We start from the raw sequence: 22,351 nt of genomic DNA on the forward strand, positions 1-22,351 counted from the left end.
TCAGTCTTTTGTCCCATTCTCAGTGCATTTTAGACCTGGCCTAGTTTACCAAGCAGCTATTCTAAACATAATTTTTGAGTGGTTTTTGAAGGACAGATGATGCTTATTTGTGGAATTTAAAAAGATAATTAAAATACATTTTGTCATTAAGTTTCACTTTTTTTATTTGTCTGGTGATTTTTTTAAATGTCCAAATAATTTTATCAAATTTAATGATAGTATTTTGAAAGATGCTGCACTTACTTTGAAATTTTTAAATTACTTAATATCCAGAGTGAAGTATATCTACTTAATAAAACCATGTTGAAATACTTATGCAAAAATAATTTATCTCAAATTGTTTTTAATCTAGTCTAAGAGCTTAATAGTGCTCTTGTGTTTCATGTTTGAAATCATACTGGGTCAAATGGTTTAAAATAGGAGTTGTTAAAAAGACTTCATTTGTTTAATAGCATATACATATGTGATATAAAATAATGATAAAAACAGAAGCTTCAAATCTGGAAAATTGGATGATAAATACAGTAAAGATTGAAAATAATTTTTCAATATCAAGATGATTGGGCTAAGATCAACACAGGCTTTAGAAGGGAGAAAATAACAAATATCTCAGTATTGTTTTTATAGTTCTGAGTTTTTTTTCCTTCTTGGACAAAGATGAGGATTTCAGAATATAGACTTGTGTTACTCTGTTAAAGCTGAATGCTTTTTTTTTGAGGCTTCTCAGTACCTTTATAATTTGGCTGATGATGCTGATATTGTGTGGTGTTAGGAACATTGGTGTTGCTGAATCAACTCAGTATTTTCCTTGGTTTTTTAAGAGAGACCAAGATCTAAACAAGATGCCCACAAATATAATGTAGTTTTGAAAGGAGCAAACGTGTAAAATTATTTTCTGATGTTCTGGACAGAGATCTAGATCTATAGATCTAGGTCTGTGTAGAGATCTCAATTTTCAGAGGTGGATAACTGAAAACACACATTGCTCTGGGTTAGTTATTAAGAATTTTGATGAACTCTGAAATAATTCTGGAAATATGCAATCAAGCAAAATTAAAAAAAGGTCACAATACAAGAAGAACCTGTAAAAAAATACAAATACAAAATAAAAAAAAACCTGTACCCTGTGTTCAGTAACCTGGATTAGAGGTGTAAAATAAAATCCTGATTATAAAGGAACCATTGGGAGTTCTGCTTGTTTTCAAAAGGATGTGGCTTTTAATCTTTTCATTATGAAGTTGATACATATTATTGGATACAGTTACTAAAAAAAAAAGAGAAAACTTGTGTCTTGGACAGTAGTTCTTATAGAGAGACTTGCAAGACTTTTTTCATCAAACAGATACTTTAAATAAGTATGTTCTGTTTCTATAAGATATTTTGGGGTGTAATTTAATACCTTAGCCTTCATCTTTATTTCAGCTGAATGGTGGTGGAAGCTGTGTTGGTGCTGGGATGTCAGTCACCATCAGTGTCTGACGAGTTCTCTCACTAACAGCTCCACAGTCCCTGTTCCTCACTGCTGCTCCATGACTGAAACTGCTCATCTTAGCCTGTGGTTCAGCACATTTGGCAAATGCCACTCTGGTGTGATCTGAGCAGTTTGTCTTCATATGTGTGCTGAGCTAGCCAGGTTTTACCAGGGGCTGTTGGGGTCATTCCTTAGGCAGCCTTCTGACACTGCTGTGTTTTTCTGAATGCCAAAATCATTGCGTATGCAGTTTTAATCTTCTTTTTTTAAGCATTGCTTTATGTTTGTGGTCCAGTACAAACAGAGGTGGAAGAGCAGCCTAAAGATCAGGACAGTTCATTTACCAGTGGCTGTGCTGCTGTCTCATACCTGTGACACCTCACAGTTGAACAGTGACAGAATCTGCTGCCCCAGCAGCAGTGACCTGTCGTGGGCTGTGTGAGCTCCTCTCATTCTGCTGTATTCTCTTCATTAACTTAAATGGTCTCAGTGGGAAACTGAGCCCAATTTATGACCTAGACTGAAAATCTTGCCTTTAACTAATTAACTTGTAGTGGTGCCTCAGCTAAATTAAGCTTAATGGGTCATTTAATCTGTCCCACTGCACAGGAGGAATTTGACACTTTTTTTTAAACCAGAGGTGCCCGAAATGCTAATCTGGCAAGTAGACATAAATCATGTGGCCTTTGTGGACAATTAGATACCTAGAGAGAGAAACAAGGTTCTAAATAAATGATCGTTATGTACTTACTTTTGGGAACAGATAATTTAATTTGGTATGATTAAAATTGATACTTAACAGGAATCACTAAGTGAATTTAACTCTATTACAGCCTGAGGTTCAGGCAGTGTGTGTTTTTCCGCTTGAAAAGAGTTTATCCTTTCTGGTAGCAGAGAAATGTTTCTTTCTTCCAAATAACTGTGCTAAATCTTAATATTGGACTTTACAGAAAATCTATTAATGAATCCCATTACATAAAACTTGTATAATGGTCTCATAATAAAGAAGTTGGTGGCATTCAGTGAGATTTTCAAGAAAATGCAAAACCTCCAGATATGAGGAATTTAAGCTTTAGTTGTTTGGAGTTTTTTTTAGAATGATGCAAATATTAAAAATGAAACTCCTGAGTTAAATTTTAGAGGTTTACATAAAAATCAAAATGTCTGTAATCTTTTTTATTTCTAGTTCTTTTTGTGTTTTGAATTTTTTTTTCCTCTTGAAAAATTGATCAAGCATTATATTAGCTGATATCTAAACTTTGTGGATTCATAAGGCTTTTTCCTCAGGATGTATAAACCATCCCTGTATTCTTTTGCAGTTTATCAGGAATTTTTGCTCTGTCATTTTAATGTAGCTCTGTCTACAAAGGCTGTTTTTAACCAGATGAACATCTTTTATCTGCTAAGGAAAAAGATTAAATAAGGTAGATATGGACCTATTTTGCTTCTCCAAGGTTGTTGTTTTTTTTTACTTAGTTGTTTTTTGCTTTTCAGTGCTTTTTTTTTTTGTCAGTGTGAAACCAAAAATTTTGAAACTTTATTACAGCTGATTCTGTGCAGCTACAACTTTCTAAAGTCATGCTTGCATTTTGTGGTAGGTTTCAGTTTTGTATTTTTTGATTACAGTTGTCATTTTCGACTTTGAAAGCCAATTTCTGTACGTGGAGTGAGAAAGTAGCTGGTTTTTTGTGCCATCTTTACTTTTGTAATGGATTAAATTTCAGGTGAATCTAGCAATGCAAATCTCTTTTAACACATGGCCCAATTCCCCATTCTGTGTTCAGTTTGTTGTTTTCTGGTCACAGCACAGAAACTTTAGAATGGAAGTTTTAGAACAGATGAATTAATTTGCTTCATATTTGCAGTTATTTCATGTCAATGAAACAGGCTGTTGGTGCTCTTCTACCTAATGTGCATTTTTGTGCTTAACCAGATTTTCAGGAAAGGGAAGTGTGAAAGTTGAATTAATTCAGCATTTTTGGAACTGAGCCATGAAACAGAGCAGTTGCTACAATTGACTGCCTGAATCACGGATATGAAATAAAAATGGCTAGAACTTAGGCAAAGGTTATTATTGTAAGCTATTAAGGTTTGTCCTTCTTTCCCCTTCATTACTGCCTAATATTGCTAGAATGAAAAAATGAATTACATTATGATAGGTTCATTGTCCATAATGTTTGTTCATTTCTGCTCAAACTGTTACATAATTTCCAGGGATGATTGTGAAATTAACAACTTTTTCATTGGAAGCTGTGTGGGACCTGAAGGCAAGGTGCCAAATTACATTTAATTTTAAATATGAGGCTGAAAACTGAAGGTCACTGAGGAAGTTTCTCATTTCGGAAACCAAGACATCTGAGCTATCATTCAGATATTTAAACATTAAAATACAAATCCTTATTCTAAATTATCTAGGCATGATAAGGCTGTCCTTACATGTTAATGCATAATTTTCACCAAATGTCAAAATAATGTGACTTTAGAAGAGAATAGAATTCTCGTGTATCAAATTCAGGTTGAATTTTTTTTAAAAAACCCACATAGTTAAAATATAATTTAATGTAACAGCAAAGCTTATCTTAAACTGGCATTAGTTGCTTCAAATTTAACTTGGGCTTGGTAATGTTCCCAATGTGCAATTTCTTTGAAATAAGTGAAGCTCCCAACTCTTTTTAAATGTAGTGATCTTTGCATTTAAAATTCAAAGAGCCACACTGCAAACTCAAGGCCGCTTGTTTCATTTCCCATTTTTCTGCATGGCCCTAGTCTGTTTCCAAAACTCCCTGTGAAACGATCCTTTTTGCTCAGTGAGGAGTTGTGCCTGCCTCTCGCTGCTTTATCCCAGCACAGATCCTTGTGTGCAGGTGAGCTGGGAGCCGAGGAAGGGACCAGCTGAGGGCTCAGCATTGAGGCTGTGCTGCTGGGAAGAAGCAGGAGGAGCAGCCAGCCAGGACCCAGGAGCATTTGTGAGAGGGTGTGTAGGTGTTCTTGTGTGGGAGCTAAACTATTCTCCAATGTTTTTAAGCCTTTATTGATACTTTACTTTTTTTCTTTAATGAAATGTGTGCTTTTTTTTCCTTTTGCCATCTGGTAAATTTTAATTTCCACGTGGTCCACAATAAATACTTCGTTTTCTGGCAGGAGGTAGTCTCCCCTCCCTGCCCCCATTTCCCAGCCTCCTATCTCTTGTATGCCTGTTCACAGAGAATTTTGATGTTGCAAAACTCTTGGCCACTGAGAGATGTTATCTCAGGATTTGCTTTACTTCCTCATACTAATTAGGAGACCTAGGAAAGTAGCATCTAGAAAAATTAGCTGAATAATGTTCTTTGATACCTGAAAAAAAATTACTGTTTAGTCAGTGAAATCTGGTTTGGTTTCTAGAAGACATTGTTTCAAATGATTTTGTCTCATGTGTTGCTTCCTACAAGGGGAAGAAGATATGCTAGGGATGACTTTTTAGTTTCCAGAAGCTTTTTATTTCTCATTTCTACAAAAAGGTTTTGATACTGTGATCATGTCTGAAGTAATGTGGTTAAAGTCAGTCCTGTGTATAACTGACTTGTGGAGTTACACATTTACTTAATACAAATTAGTAAGAAATTTTCAAACAATAAACGATTTTCTGTCTGCAGATGGGTTAGTGTACATGTAGCAGTCCTGACATTGTTCCATTGATGTTCTATTTCTCTCTGCCAAGCTGAATAGATCAGTAAAATTGCTATAGTTCTGACATAAATTCAGGTATTTTAGTCTACCTTTTGCAAAAAATTACTATGTTTTTTTCTGTCAGAGGAACCACAGAAGTGACCTATTAACTAGTTTGGTGTTATTTTCTATATTAGAATTAAAAAGGTATCAGATAATTAATTCAGTGTTATGTTGTTTTTATTAATATTTGTTGAATTAAGTGAAAGACTGGAAATGTGGGTTTAATGAAAGTTATTTATATTGTATGGTTTGTTGCTGAGATAATGAAAGTTCTTAATTTTGGTATAAGGTTTTTATATGCTCGGTTGTCAGTTTTTGTGACTTTCACCACAGTTGATCAGAACAAAACCTTCCATTTGGAAAAACTAAATTTAAATTGTTAATTTCTCAGAAATTCTTGACTGAAAAGTTCTTACAGAAACATTGTGTTTTGTGAATTTAGAGTAATTTGGAAGACCCAATTAATTTAACTTCTTCTTGCAGGCTCCTTTATAGTTTAGCCTTTAATGCCAGATTCCTGAGGCATCTTTGGTATTTGATATCTTCAATGACTACACGGATGATTACAGGGTATGTATTGTGCCATTTCTGATTCTTTGTTAAAATAGAGCCTATCTAGTTGAAAGGGAAGGGACAGTTAGAGATATGGTTACTTACCTCCTGTGATTTCATAAAACTGAGCAAAATCTTGGAAATCAGACAGGATAAAAAAAAATACTTATTTAAAATGAATTGAATACTTTGTAGTTCTTACAAGCATCAGTGTAACAAACACTGAAGCCCCAGGTGGTTCATGCTAAGTGTGAGTTTTATCACACCTGCTCTGACTAGTCCAGAAATAGATGGCAGCAGAAGCATCTTGGGAGCTGAGGCACTGGACCTGCAGATATGTTCAGTGCTGACAAGCAGAGAATTATTCTCTTTGCTTTGTGTCTTCAAAATATCTGCAGTCTGTATTAGTTAATGCCCAAGTTAATTTGTCATGGGGACACTGAGGTACCAGTGACAAGAACTTGTGAAGAGTAATCTTATTTTCCAGCATTGGAAATAATAGTTCTTTAACTGAAATCATTATTGTTTTATTGCTGTTGGAGCTACTACCACATTCTTTTACAAGAAAGCTGAAGGTAGTACTGTCATAGAGTATTTTATTAATCCTCTCTTTTACACTGCTTTTGTATTTTAAGGTCTATGGTGCCACTCCTTCAAGTGATTTCAAGAGGCTCTCCAATGTCTTTAGAGGACTCTAGCCGAATTATCCCTCTCTTCTACCTTTTCAGTTCTTTGTTTAGTCACTCACTTATTTCTATTCATGATAATGAATTCTTTGGTGACCCAATAGAAGGTGAGTTTTGAGCATACTAAATGGCAGTGCTTTGTAGAATGTTTTTGTGTGAGGCTGGAGAGCTCCCTGGGCAATGATTTGCTGACATGTGGGAGGAAGGATCTTCTGGCCTGGCTTGCTGATGGTCCCCTGAGCACTCAGCTGTCAGCTGACTCTTTTATCGTGATTGCACTTAGAAAAAAAGAGAGAAAAATTAATGGTCTGCACCTTGGGAACCCTAGCTTTACACAGGGTCTGATATGGAAGTTCTTAATCATGATAATTTTTAATGAGTTAGTGAAGAAAGCAAAATTCTTCTGGACTGAACCTGCAGTTTAATATATAAATTTAACTTAGCAGGAATCACAAAAGAGATCAAGGGGATATTGTCATTAAAATAATTGTGCCTACACACAATCCCAAGATTTTATCTCCTTTCTATATGTTTACTCATTCTTTTTGTGGGTGATGTTTCTGAATGTTTACTCATTATTTTCTAAATGTTTACTCATTCTTTTTTTTGGGTGATGTTTCTTTTCTCTAGATTACTTGTGTGAATATTAAAGTTGAATTAAATAATTACGGTTTTTAAAAGTAATTTAAGGAAACTTAAGCTTGTGTTTCATATAGTTGTAGGTCAAAGACAATCATCAATGATGCCTTTTACACTAGAAGAGCTTGTAATACTCTCCCGCTGCCTTCGAGATGCATGTCTAGGAATCATAAAGTTGGCTTACCCAGAAACCAAACCAGAGGTCCGTGAGGAATATATTGCAGCATTTCAAAGTGTTGGAGTAACAAAAAACACAGAAATGCAGCAATGTATACAGACAGAACAGAAAAGGTGGATTCAGTTATTCAAGGTAAATTGTGTTAATTTTCAGAACATAGCTGAATAAAATTTTTATTATTCTGCTGAAGATATTAAATTAGATTTTTTTTTCTCTAATTTTATTGCTCTTGCAATAAGGAATATGGATTTAGGAAGATTGCTGTTTGGCATATATGCTAAATTTCAAGTAACTAAATTCTGATAACAGTAACATTTTTTTTTCCTTCAGTCAACTCTTAATTTTCTTGCTTATCTTGTTTATAAAACAATTACTGTGTAAAATACGGGGTTTAACTTGGAGTCCCATTAACCAAGGTGCTTAATTCTAAATTAAGGTGTGAATTTCTAACAAAAGCTCATGACTACTCAAGTACTTCTGTGTTACAAGACTTCACTATACTGGTACCATGCTGTATTGGTTTTTTTGGTATTCTCCCAAAACCTGTTGGTATTCCTCATTTTGGGTTTGCTGGAATACTAAAGGGAAGGTGAATCTGACTTAGCAAATGTGAATTTAATGTATGTTCTTACTGGATATCTACCAGTGTTTTTCTGCTGGTTTTATCTGTGGCATCCTAGCTAAGACATGGGTTACTAGAAGCTGAAAATGGCATGAAAAAAAAAACCCTGATATAACTGTTGCTGAAAAAAAGAAGTGCTTGACTTGTCATGAAAATTCTGCAGCAAACACATCTAGTCAGCTAAAATTGCTCATTAAAGAAGTGGGAGCAGAAGAAATGCATTTTCCAAATTGAATGCTAGATTTACAGTCTGTTTAATACTGGCGACCTCTCGCACACTAATGTTCAGTTCGAGTCATCAGCTGTCCCTTCAGGTCTTTTATCACTGCTTTTGTCAAGCTATCTATTTAATTGAAAGAAGTTAATTGAATGAAAATGATCAACTAAGCTTGTATTAATATTGCTAATGGAACTTTCTTCTTGGCCATGTTTGGAGAAAGATGTCATGCTAGACTTTAGGAAAGGCCCATTAAGGCTTGCACTTAACCTGATGGGCTAATTAAGGAATGCTTATTCATTCTACAAGTCTAAGGTAGCCTCTATCCAGCCTATTCTGCCTGATTTTACAACACATTTCACTTATGAGCATAAGCATTAATAGCAGTGAGAGTAACTGATAATGTTTTGATTGCATTGAATACAGTCCTAATGCACCACTGAATCTGTAATTTGCACAGATTGATCTAATATATGTTTGCACAATGTAATTTAATTACTTGCCTTTAAATTGCCAAATAAACTTTTGATTTAAAGGTCCTAATGAAACCCCTAATATGTCTTTTTTTTCTGGAAAAGATGTCAGACCAGGGGTATTTTTATCATGCAGTTCATATCATGCCTCCTTCTTTTTGTTTGCTTTAGTTTGTTATGCTTAATCAATCTTTGTGTAAGTTGATGGATTTCAGGTGAATGTGATCATATTTTACTGTCATTCACTCAAAGTTCTGAGTTACTTTGTCCTACTTTGCCAGTCTGAAATTAAACTTGTAGTGGAATTGTCAAAACTGGGTCCCAGAACTCTTAGTATGTTCAGGAGCCAGGGTTGTCTTCCATCAGCTGAATTGGAAATACAAGTCTTGAGGGTATCTGGAAGGCTTCAGTTCTACTCCAAAAAGAATATAATAGCAAAGCTTCCCTTGTTTACTTCTTCAAAAGCATATTTGTTGTCACAGATAAAAATTGAACGTGGCTAAGGTTAATGTCATCAAGAAGACTCCTGTGTGTACCACTGAGTCTTTCATGACAGCAGCTTCAAAATTGCTTCCTGCCAGTAAGCAGGCAGCAGTACCATCTTCCAAATCATTAAAACAAAGCTAAAGTAGTTAATTATAAATTCAAGTAGAAAATGCTTTTTCTTTCTTTTGCACTATGTCAAATATATCTATCAAATATATGGGATTTATTTTTGCTAAAGCTTTTGCAAGGTGCTGGTGGAAAAAAAGGCACAATACTTCCTTATAATCTGTGCTTTTAATTTCTCTTTTTTCTTTTAACTCCTCACTTCTTTTGTGTATTTTCCATGTCTTGGGTGTCTAGTGAAATACATATGTGTATATATGAAGTGAATGAAATGATATATATATATAAACACACATACAAATATAGGCTTTATTTCTGCAAGGTAATGGTAAATCTGGAAACAGGGAGGCTGCTGACAGTGATGTGCATATTTGCTAACAGATTGGAGGTCTTTGGTAAGATGTATATGTGCAAATATCTTCCTTCAACAGAATCCCACATTTTTGGCTTGGTAGAATGATGAATAGTATAGTCAGCTGTTGTGATTCCATAGAAAATCTGAAGTTATGAGTATTTGAAAATGGATTTTGTTAAACAAAAGAATTAATTCACTATCTTGAGTTAATCCTGTGAAATCAAGTTTCTAATTTTGCTGGATTTTAATTTTAAATATTGCTTGCACTGGACAGTTTATTGGAAAGAAACCCCCATTTTAATGTTTGTTATTGGGGTGCATCTTCCCTTTCCATAGAACACGTACTCATGAAAATTTTTACAAAGGAATATTGAGTTGGGGTGGCAGTTGGGTTAGTGTTCTCAGTACCCATGCATTCTGCAGGAGAAGCTGCAGTTTCACCTAATCTGATTCAGCTTCCTTTAAGGTTTCTTCAGCTGCTTCTAAAATATTTTATTTTCATGGTCTTCATGTGGATAGTCTTTTCTGATTTTATTTTAGTTTTTAATAATGTTTGCCTCCCTTACAGTGGTAATGGGATCAGAGAGCTTCAGTGATTCATGTATAAGGGAAATTTTATAAGGGAAAGGTGATGAAAACTCCCATGTAATCAGACAGTTCACTTAATAGCATTATTTGTTCTGTCTTGAATAAAGACATTACCTTAAAAACGGGATGTTAAAAGCTCTTTTGTGTAGCATCTAGACAGAATCCTTTAGAAAGCCCATTGAACTTTGTTACTGTTGACACTTGTCTATTAAGAGTGTCTTTTAGCAAGATTATTTCAGAAAAGTGTACAATTTTTTCTTACTCATTTTTCAAGTGCTGTACTTTGAAGTTACCAAACAGATGGCTCTTCATTGTAGCAGTGATAATGTCTTTTTAGCCTAGTAATTTACTATTGTATTGATTCCACTTAATTATGTTTTATGTAGTGGAGGTGAACTTGATTCATCTTTGGACAGAAGGCATGCAGCTGAGTATGGCAGTTCTGCTTGAGGTGGAGAATTTGTTAACTTGGTTTCTCTACTCAATTTTATTTTTTTTCTGTATGGGAGGAAACTGCCAGGAAAAACACTAAAATTGCAAAGATACCCTAGTGACTATGATAACAATTTTTCTCAGCCTCTCAATTTTGATAGGAAGATAAAAAAGAACATTATATCCATACCTGATATACATTGTGTGTATACTTGATTTGGTGTAATTTTATTTAAATAAGTAATTTAATGTTGATAATGATTTGTTTGGACTTCCTTGAACTGGCATGTAGCACTTTAGGTGTGCAGTACTGCTAAATCCTTTGTAGTCCTTGTTCCTAGATTTTGGAATGAGACTTTAATAAGGTTTTGATGTCTTGCAAGTGAACCATGATTACTTAATTTCATTCTAATGTATTTAAGTCTAATGGCAAGTTTTTGTGAGTTAAAAATAAGTGGCAATTTTATATGTTACTGCTTTTTAAAAACAAGCTTTTTCTTTGTCTGTTATTTAATTTCATTCACAGTGCTAAATGTATACTGAACGTGTGTTTTTCTGACACCTAGGTCATCACAAACTTGGTGAAAATGTTGAAATCTAGGGATACAAGGAGAAATTTCTGTCCACCAAATCACTGGCTCTCAGAACAAGAAAACATTAAAGCAGATAAGGTAAATTAAATAATTACTCTATAGTGAGGAAAATTATCTTCCAAAATAGAGGAAAATTCAGCAGCATTTTCTATACTTAGCTCACCTAGAAGGGACTGTCTTTTTCTAAGATCTTTTGAAAAAAGGACATTGATCTCAAAAAGTGTGTATGTGTGTGCAAAAGGAAAAAGCAGATACCTGCTGTGGACTAGATTCTTTTGAATCATGACACATGCTCATTACAAAACATACAGAATATTTGACATCACAAAATTCAAAATCAGCTCTCTAGTGTCCTAAATACCAGAACTGAATGTAACATTGTGTGTATTTTTAAATACAGGGGCTTTATATTGTACTGTTGTTAATTATACATTTCTCCTGTAAGGCACAAGTGTAAGGAGGGATCAGCAGAAATGAAGATGTTGAGGTGTTCAGACACTCCTGCATGTGACAACTCTGTGTGTTTAGTATGCAGCAGTAAATTGTATTGTGTGATTAGGTCCTGTTTAACTGTGAAATCCTGTTAATTTGTGAGGTCACACAGCTGTATGTGCCATCAGCCAGACACGTCTGGAGAGTCAGGAGGATGGGGAGAATAGGACCACTGCAGTCTACTTTGGATGGTAAGACAATGTCCATGCAATTTCAGCTGTATTAAGTCAAAATAAGAGATTGACTCATGCAAAGAAATCTGTCTTTTGTAGAACTCAGTTGAGTGTTTTGTAGTAAAATCTTCATAATCAAAAGCAAGACAATCTTTTGTAATTTTGGTTAAGATATTTTTAAATATTGTGTTCTTGTATGCACGTGTGTCTATCTTTATAGTACGTCATGTTATTTAATAATTTCTTCACCCAAGCTTCCACTGGCATTGAGGGGAAAGGATGTGTTCTTAAAATAATGTATAAATATGTAATAATATGTATAAAATGCAGTTGCATAGAACAGAAAATGAATACAGTTGCAGAAGACGTAAGGCATTGAGATTTTGCTTTTGTATACTATAAAATTTTTGTTACATATTAAATTGTAACAAACAGGCTTTGCATGGTAAATATTAATTCCTGTTTATAAATATTGTGTCTAATTAGATAAGGCAGAAATGTAAACCTCTGAATTACTCAAAATACCAGGATTTTATGGAACTTGCAGAGAAAGATTAGAGAGTGGGACAAACTTAGCATTCAGGATAAATTTACATTAGATTGTTCCAATATGCTTTCTCATGTAGACAGTCTGTTTATTCCAGCTCTTCATACCTTTTCAGCTTCACTGTTCTAGAATTTTACCTCTCTGTGAACAGGTAAAATAATCATTAAGTCACTGGCACTTGTGCAGAATTAATAATGAATTTAAAATGGGGCCTTTAAGCAGGGAAACGATTCATCTACAGAAGTCCTTACTCTCTTTCAAGATAATGCAATCTGCTTGAGTTAGTTTAGCCAGATCCACTAGATCATGGAGAGATTGTAGCATTTGAAAGCTTCTGTAGGGTTGTACAGAATTTAGAGCTTTGGCCAGGGTTGAAACCTTAAGATTTCTAGTGATAATTTTTGAGTAGCTATGATGGTAAAAGCTTATTTTGATTACCTTATTAGTGTAGTTGCCAGATAATAAATAGGTGGCTCAGTTTAAGTACTGCTGAGAATTATTGAGTATATACTTTTCCAGTTTAGTTTTTTTCTTTGGAAGTCACCACTTCTCCACATCAGCAATCCTTGTTTCTTTCACTGACCAACATGACTCTCCACAGCTGTTTATACTGTCTGGATGTTCTCCACTGCCAGACCTCTTCCACATTTATCCCTCCCACATTCTCCTGCTCTCCTTGCCCTCACACCTATACTACCTTGGGCTCTCTGCCAGGTCTTCCTTCCCCAAATGGCCCCAAGTTCCCTCCACTTCATGCCTCTCCTGGTGTGGGCAGTTGGGGGATAAGGAATGTCTGTGCTGTGCTGGTGTGAGCAGCTGTGTGTCCTTTTCCAGGCTGGCTCCAGGTGAGCTGGCACACTGAGGACTGCTCTCCTGGCTGTGCCTGTATTCAGGCTAAAGGAATTTCTCCTCTCTGGCCTGTTGAAAATTTTCACAGTAACTTGGTGTTTTTGAATCTCCTATTCTCTGTCGAAGTTCAGCTGATGAACTCAAGAAGTGTGTTGGAGGCAAGATGGTGTGGAAAGATGGCACAGTGTGTTCATGTAAACCTCCTTTTCAAACAAAGGCTAAAAAGAAAGTGCAGTCAACATGAATGTGTGAAAACAGGCAGGTAACCTTGTGCACATGACTTGTTTAATCCCTCTTGACTCCATATGGGTTAAAGCCAATTAGCATGAAAGTACTGCTGAATCACATATGGTCATGTTTATTTGTGCTTTTTCATTTACTTAAATGGCAGACTTGTGAGTTCTAAATGCCCTCTGTATTGATGACTCCATCCCATATTTCTCTTTAAAGAAGGAAGCTGTGATGGAGAAATGCAGATAAAATTGACTAATTGACTGAAATAATTGAACTGTCGAAGTCATGTAGTAGTTTACCTTTGCTGTACATGCACTTTCCATTTAAAATGATTTTAACTGTTAGCTTAATAGGCTTCATACATTGACTTTAATTAAAAATGTTTACTAAGTAAACTAAAGGTAATCACAAATCAGCATTTTATTAGAAATTCCAAAGGCTGGCAATGTTGAAACCTGCTCCCAATGAATATATATCAAGATTAGTGATGTTTAGGGTCATATCCTATTAAATTGGTGCTTAAAATATCCCTACTTAAAGTGCTTTGAGGATTTAAAAAACAAAACAAAAAAAGAACATTGAAGTGTTTGGTCCAGAAAATTGCAGGAGATGCTTGTCACCATGGGTAGAAGCCAAAGAAAAGACCTTGAAACTAATAAAAATCTTGCAGACCGGGTAGTGACATGAAGCATTTACTTATTTGGTAATGCACTCTGTGTGTCCAGACTCCGGAGTCTTTTTTCAGAGGTGGTTATTAAACATGAAAATGAAACAACCAAGGAACTGTGGGTGTTGTTACCACTGTAGACTGAAGTCAGGTGGACCTTTGGCCACAGTGGCTTGTCAGTGAGCAATACTGACTGCACTTAATTAATTTACAGTCAGATATGTGCTCACCAACTGAGTTTCCTCCCGTAAAATTAGAGTAGGATTGTCATTTCTACTGTGCATTACCAAATGTTGAGTTGGTTCCTAAAAATACCCTGTGAATTCAAAGGAGCTGCACAGTAGTTCGGGAGCTGTATGAATGAGCCTCTCTGCTGTGGCTTCTTGAATTCTTCTCCAAGATTTTTGTCTTAAATACATTATACAGGTTCTTGATGATGTTTTCATTGTTTCTTCAGTCACTGGGATTTAATGTGGTTGCTGTTAGGAGAGAAAACTCATGGAAATGAATGTTATCTTTTTGTTGGTTTCCTTAGATTTGGTTTAATTCTTAAGGTTTTTACCTAAAATGACTTGATTGAAACTTAATGATGTAATTGAAAACACAATAAATGTGAACTATTCTGAGCATCAGAATAGGCATATTGTATATTTCTGCAATGAAAATTCTAAATCATCACAGTTGCTAATTGTCTTATATAATGCACTTTTTCCTAATTCCTAAGCTAAAATGTCAATAAGAATTTTTTTCTGAATAAAATAGAGGTACAGAAGTACATGTTTTTATATGCATTTTGTTTTGTATGTTTTCACTACTTATATTTTAGTTTGCCTGTAGCAACTAATGTTTAAAGAAAGGTAAGGCTTTGAGTGAGTATGTAGTAAATAAACTATTTTAATGTATGTATTTTGTACAGCATAGATTGAGTCATTTGATACAAAATAAATTGTTTTAAAAAATGTTCTTTCAAAAAATTTTAAAGTTATTATTTCTATTTTAAGTGGGTTTGGAACCAGCACCTCTTTCTGTATCTGAAGAACGACAGCTTGCAATTCTGACAGAGCTACCTTTTGTAGTTCCTTTTGAAGAAAGAGTAAAGGTACCTAATTTCTAATTTAATATGAAATTGGTGTTTTTAGTTTTTTGTTTTAATTGTAAAAAGGGCACTTAGTGAAGTAGAAACTGGATAGATTCCCTACAGAAGGATATGACAGTCTGCACTCTTTTTCTGCAGTACTCATGCAGCAACTGAACATTTGAAGTTACCGACTTCTCTCTTACTCTCCTGCTTGTATTGCCCTTAATAATATTTGCAGTGAGGTTAGGAACATTTATTCTGACAGCTGAGAGCAGTTTGCAGTCCTGGCAGAGACGGCTCTACATGATTGCACCCTCTTGTGGTGGCACAGCGCCGGCCAGTTGTGTCTTGTACCAGAGTGCAGGGACACAGCTGGAGACCCGGGAGCACGGGTGGGTTTGCTCCAAATGAGATTATGGATCTCTGTTTTGGGAAATTAACACCTAGAGATTAAGTTCCTGCGTTCATAGCTGAGTAGCTGAACTTTAATAGAGTGTATAGCCTAAAGCTTGCAAGATTCTTATACTTGATTGGATTTGCTTTTGAATGCTTTTGAGATTTTATATGTGTAATTGTTAGTTCTATTGCCTATTTCAGTTTGCATTATAAATATTCTTAAAGTTTTATTTTCTATTAAGCATATATTTTTTTAAACTGGTTTAGTTTTCAACAATGTCAATTATTTAAAAACTGCTCCCTCAATTGTCTTGGAAATGTTATGTTTCAGGACACCATCAAGGGAATGAAGAGTAATTCCATAGGGAAAGTCAGTCTTTTTTTGTCAAAACAGACAGAGGCAGCTTTGATAGAAAATGTGTGGTTTTTTTCTCAGGCTTCTGTGAAACAATTGTTTCAACAAAACATCTTATTACTGTATGGCAATTCCTCACTAGGCTTACAGGGAAATGATAGGAACTGATCTCAAGCAAGGATCTCTGTGTCATGACTTAGTCACTGCCTTCCAGCCTCTGGACTTTTTAAAGCTGTGTTGAGATGCATACATGTTATGTTTTTAGAATTCATAAAGCCTTTTTTGGTGCAATTGGAATTCATAGAACCTTGTGTGCTTTTATCACAAAAACTGAAGTAACAATGGCATGAGAGCTTGGAGATAGGGATAAAGCTACAACTGAACTTCTGTAGTTCAAAGGCGATCCTGTTACACTGTATTTTGGAACAAATGTATACAGTCCTTTTTGTATAATAGTGGGAGTCAGCATTCCTTGGAGTCTCCCACTGCCTCTACAGAGCAAGTTGCAATAAGGGATACCATGACCATAATAAGGGTTGTTTTTCCTTTTGGTCAGTTGCTGTCTATTGCTCTGTAATTTATTATGGTAAACTCAATGCTCCTTGTGTGTGGGGGTTGTTCATATGCCTTTTCATTTTCTGACTCCCTCATGCCATTTTTACCTTGACTTACCAGATAACAGATACTTTAACAAGCAATTGCAGAGTCCAGTTCCATGGTAAGTTCTTCAGCTTTCTGGCCCCAGAGAATGTTTTCCCCTTCAGCCTTAAGGCACATTGGGGTGCACCTTTCAGTCTGTGGGAGGTAATGAATCCAATTTGTAGCAGTATCTCGCTTCTCACCTCCTTAGGCCATACTTTGGTCAGCCTTGCTTGTTTTTATCTATTTGTCTGAAGTCATTGCAAATGCTTCAGTTGTGCATTAGAGTTCACATTTTCAGGACTAACATATCTATGAACATTGGGTTATGTAGGGAGTCAGAGTCAGTACCAAAACGAATTTTGCTCTGAGATGTAATACTAGGTGATTTATTCCATCTGGAGTTTGGTAACAATAATTAATAAACTGTTTCTAGGCCTGCTTCAGGAAGGAGAGTGGTGGTGAGCATATTCCCTTGCTCTTTACATAAAAAAGTGCCTGTGACTACAGGTCTTGATGGTATAAAACTGTAGAAAAATTTAGGCCAGAAGGGACCTCTGGAGGTACTCTAGTCCACATCTTTCCTCACTCAAGAATAACTTCAGACTTAGGTCAGCATGCAAAAGGACTTGTCCACATGAGTTTTGACTATCTCCAGAAATGGAGATTTCACAAACTCTTAGGTAACCTTTTCCAATTCCTAATCACTCCCATGATGAACTTTTTTCTTTGTGTCCATCCTTTGTTTCTCTTCTGCAGCTTAGGACTATTTTCTCTTGTTTTCCTGCTGTGTACCTTAGGAAAGATTCCTCCTTTGTCTGTACTGTAATCTTCCTGGTTGGAAAGCATCTTCTTCACTAGCAACAGTTGCACATAAAAACAGTAGATTTGAGACCTTACTCTGTTTGTTGTGGTCAGATTTCCTCTTTCATGGTAAACTTGTTTTTAAAAATTCCTGCAGACTCATACTTAATCTTCTTCATTAAAAATGATCTGATTTATTACTGGGAGATTATATCCCTTGGAAAATGTGCTAGACTATTTATTGAGTATGGGAATGATGGCAAGAGAGAATACAGTAAACATACTGTATATATCCCTGGATAGAGGGAATATTATTAAACATTAGGCAACCCCCTCCCATGCTACATCTTGGCATAGAAACACAGTGAGCTACAGTTACTCTTCAGGGGAACAGGTTCTGAAGACTTGTGTGAAGTTCAATTTGTACTTCACCTAGCATAATTGTTTTGAATTTTTATGATTCTGGTTCTTTTTCTCTGGTTCTTTTTTTATGGCAGTAATATCCATTATTTTAATCAGAATTATTTATTCACTGCTTATACAAGGGGAAGTGATACCTATTTTTTTATTACTGAGAATGATCCTGACCATTGGAAACAGCAACAAAAAATTATTTACCAGTGTTGAAAATAAGCTCTGTGTGTGTGAAATACTCATGGGGCATTTTTCATTTGTTCTTGAATACTTTACATTTCAGAACTCTGAAGTTAGGGAGAGGAAACTGGAAACACTGGCACAATGTCTGTAGATGTGCTTCTTTATTGTAGAAAGAACTGAGGATGTTATCTTAGCACAGAAAAGTTCTTTGCATTTCTGTCCCCTCCTCCCCTTCCATGGGTCATGGCTCAGTATTAAGTTTCTGCAGCTCAGTGAGGGAGAAGACAACTTGAAAGTGAGTGCCAGAGGCAGCTCAAAGGACAGTAACAGTAGTGAAGAACCATCTCTCACTGAATGTTTAGATCTGCACAATGACATGATTGCTCTTTTCACTCACTTAAACAGATTTTTCAAAGACTGATCTATGCTGATAAGCAAGAAGTTCAAGGAGATGGCCCATTTTTGGATGGAATTAATGTCACTATCAGAAGAAATTATATTTATGAAGATGCTTATGATAAACTTTCTCATGAGAATGGTAGGTTAGCAGTTAAGTTATCAGCTTGTTACAACACTTTATTGTTCTTACCATGTTGTTCCGTATTTGTTTATTTGACTGGTATGCTGTAGGTCTGTCAGCTCTGAGATGTGAAAATTCTTAAAAGTTAAATGTCCTTGTTTTAACAGAAGCAATTCTTACCCATATTATTTGTGATTATTGCAGTCTAAATATCTCTTACCTATTTTTTTGGTGATTTTCTTCCCATTTGGTTGTCCGAATAATTGTAATTTGTATATTTTTCAGCATAATTCATTAGATATTATCTACTTTAGTAATCTTGGCCAAGGAATACTTATGGACTGAACAGGATTTGCTTGATTCAGTGTGTCTGATAATAGTGCAGGGCTCCTTTTAATAATGGGATGTAGTACTATAAATTTTACTACATTGAATTAAATTACATATTCGTGTGAATCTGTATGATCTTGAACTCATAATATTTTGTATAAATACAATTTTCAAGTTATTCCTAGGTCTCTTAATATTTTGTAGGATTTTTTTTCTTCCCCTACTTACGATATTATCCACTTCTTTTTTTGATGACTCTTAAGACATTTTGACTACAAAATTAGTGTTTCACAAACTGAATATTCCAAAATTTAAGCCAGTAATAAGAGTTTTGCTATTGTTTACTAGGTCAGATTTTATTCTAGGATATATAGTTTGTGTGTGTAGTTACATGTGTTTTTATCCATACAAAACTGAAGCAGACAATTGCATTTGAGTTTGTCTCCTTTCCCTGCAGAACCTGACCTAAAAAAGCGCATTCGTGTTCACTTGCTTAATGCACACGGTCTTGATGAAGCTGGTATTGATGGTGGTGGAATTTTCAGAGAATTTCTGAATGAACTCCTCAAATCAGGATTTAACCCTAATCAGGGTTTTTTTAAGACCACCAATGAGGGTCTGCTTTACCCTAACCCTGCTGCACAGATGCTCGTTGGAGACTCGTTCGCCCGACATTATTACTTCCTTGGGAGAATGCTTGGAAAGGTAAAACCAGAGTTCTGTCATACAAAGCTATAGCAGTGCTGAAATTATTCAGTAGTGTTCTTTCTAATTAGGAGGAGTGGGTGGGAAAAACCAAATATTTTCCCAGACTTCAGAGACGGTAACTTTCAGATACTGGGTATAAACATTACTACTAAATTTCTGGTTGATTTTAATAAATTATATACTTGGGAGATACAGTAAATTCACATTATCCTTGATTTTCAACCTGGAGCATTTAGGATTATGACTGCAGTTTACATTTCCATCATTTGGAATATATGAAATGAATGTTTTAAACAGTTACTAGTTGTAAGAGGTATACAATTTGTGGTAGCATTTAAAATTTGCCATCAGCATTTACCATACTTAAGAGGCGCATGCAAACTACTTTTCACATATTCTGTTTGGAATTTTGTACATTTTGCATATTTCTTGAGTTTTAGTGCTTGATAATTTGGTGATATGAATGTTCAAAGGCTAATAGATGCTTGTTGAGCTAGATGAAAAATGAAGGGAGAGGAACAAAGACAGAAACCATTACAAACATTAATTACATTCAATTTTCTTTTATGGTCAGGTTTAATACAGAGGCTGTTTCATTCTAAGCACTTGAAATAATAATTTTTATAAAGCTAATAATTGTGAAACAAATTTTGGAATACAAATTCTATTTCAGGAAAAAAAGTATTAACTGCTACTTAGCTTTATAATAGTGAAGGTATTTAAGATGTAAAAGCCCCAGTTAACTGCCTGCAGTATTTTGGAGGTAAAATCCTGCTGCTGCCTTGCAGAGAGGTTTGATGTGCAGTTGGATGTCTTTGTAGTGTAGCTGGAAGTGGTTTCAAGGGATGTTGTTGGCAAACAGTGAATTGTTGAATCAGTGCTGTGCTTGGGAGTTGCCAGTCAACTGATTTAGATCAAACTGCCTTTTGTAAGCAAATACCCTGCTAATGCATCCCAACTACTGCCATATCCAGATTTTCTAAAGAATGGAAATTACAAATTGGCCGTTTCAGGAAATAATTTTGGAGTGATGTTCCCACTCCTCTTGGGAGATGGATTCCGTACTAATACAACAGCTGGTAATTATGTCTGATACTACATAGCTAAGCTTCATTTTCTTTCTGCATGTATAGATTTTTGGAGTGGGAAAGCAAACACTTGTGGTATTGTTGTTAAGGGGGTTACTTCACCACAGAAATGTTTTGTGTATATCTAGGAAGGGTTCAACTGTGAGGGAAAGTTTGAAACATAAAAAAAAAAAAGATTGTAATTTTGAGTCTTCAGTTTCCTCTGTCAAAACAACACATTGCCTTCTATAATTGAATTTCAGATACTAGCATAGAGGCAGAAGTTGCAAAATGTGTTTAATCCCACAGAGTGCTACAAGTAGAGTTTTTTGTTTTTTTAAATCAGAGAATCTATTATTTAACATTTTGAAAGCATAAATTGTTTTTGTATTTGCAGTATGTGTAGATAAGGTACGAATTGACAGTGCTACTTAATATTTACCCTTGCCCAGGTGCACAGACACCTTTTTAAGTAGTGTATTTAGAGACTTGATGAATTAAACAGAAAGATAAGGCACGGCCATACTATTCAAAACCTGCCAGTATTGTGATCTTGGTTAGGTTATTGAATACTCACTCATCCGTTTTCAAAAATGTGTCCATTTTCTGCTTTGCACAGGGTTGTTTGTGAGCAATAGTGAATTATTAAAAGCCCCTTTGCAAACAAAGCAGATATAATGCAACGGAAGCAATCAGGCATCCACAGCAATTTTTTACTTGTGGAAATGAGTACGTAAAGAGTGCTGCCACCAAAAACTCTCACGTAAGGAGCTTCAATGTTATCAGAAAACAAATAAATTAAAATATAATAATTTATAGAAATTCTCTGTCTCTTGGTAACCACTTTGTACTAATATCCAAATGCATTTAACTTTCAGCACCATAAAGTTACACCTAATTCAGTTTTTCTTCTCACCAGGAAGTTTCTAACAGCTTGGCATCTTCTTTGTTAATTGGTCAGTTCAGAAGCAGAAACATCAGAAAATAGAAAACGTATCTTGAAGACTGATATATTTGAAAATGTTAATAATTTTAATCCTGAATAAATTACTGACTTTTGGGTCTCTTTCTAGTTAATGAAGAAATTAAAATCTGTGTACAAAATGTATAGCTTGTTCATGCAGCTTTTGTAGTCACTGGATGAGCAAAAGGTCTTGTAGAAATAATACTGTGTGATCATGTAATTGCATATGTTGTCTGAAATCATCCTTAAAAGAAACAGAAATGAGTTTGCTTAAGCAGCAGCTACTCAAACACTTCCAAAGCTTACATTTCTCAACTGTCAGTGACTTTACTCTGAAATGTAAATATCACCTTAACACTGGTGCCTTTTAAGCATTTTCCTTTCTCTTCCTTAAAGCTCAGCTTGCCGTGCACACCTTTGGTAAGAGTCTCCTACAGCCAGAGGGCTTAGAGACTTGAACCTCTCAGTGCTGCCCACGGGAAGCACAGCTGGGACTCCCTGAGCCCCAGGCTTTGCTTGAGAGCCAAGGGTGCCCTGGGCTGTCAGCAATGTTCAGGCAGAGGAGTTCTAACCACAAATCCTTTGTTGTCCTCTCTGCAAAGTAAAGTCTTCCTGTCCCAAGTGGTGTCATAGAAGGATGGATGTGATCCTTTTGCTCTCTTGGTAATTTTGGGCTGTGGGCAGGCTCCTGGTTTGGTTCCACTTCCTTTCTGTGTGCAGTAGTTGTTGTTCTGGCTGCATTAAAATCTCCCCACATGCAGACTCTCCTGCTGCATGTTTGGGTAGTAGTGGAACTGGCTCAGGA

The 22,351-nt window shown here is 35.5% G+C and overlaps 1 protein-coding gene across 3 annotated transcripts in view; it reads left to right on the top strand.

Annotated features, from left to right (window-relative positions):
* Positions 1-22,351, top strand: part of UBE3C (ubiquitin protein ligase E3C) — a 71,410-nt gene that overhangs the window by 23,484 nt on the left and 25,575 nt on the right. For 2 of the 3 annotated variants that reach the window (XM_085572945.1, XM_085572946.1), the window contains exons 11-19: positions 5,666-5,752; positions 6,370-6,527; positions 7,137-7,369; positions 11,100-11,204; positions 11,722-11,809; positions 13,314-13,445; positions 15,090-15,187; positions 18,363-18,495; positions 19,265-19,512. In XM_085572945.1, the coding sequence (XP_085429071.1) occupies positions 5,666-5,752; positions 6,370-6,527; positions 7,137-7,369; positions 11,100-11,204; positions 11,722-11,809; positions 13,314-13,445; positions 15,090-15,187; positions 18,363-18,495; positions 19,265-19,512 (1,282 nt within the window). The remainder of the gene's footprint in view (positions 1-5,665; positions 5,753-6,369; positions 6,528-7,136; positions 7,370-11,099; positions 11,205-11,721; positions 11,810-13,313; positions 13,446-15,089; positions 15,188-18,362; positions 18,496-19,264; positions 19,513-22,351) is intronic. The other variant, XM_021526553.4, reaches the window with a different exon arrangement.

This window comes from Lonchura striata, chromosome 2 (assembly GCF_050655825.1).
Source record: "Lonchura striata isolate lonStrDom1 chromosome 2, ASM5065582v1, whole genome shotgun sequence".
Classification (NCBI taxonomy): Eukaryota; Metazoa; Chordata; class Aves; order Passeriformes; family Estrildidae; genus Lonchura; species Lonchura striata.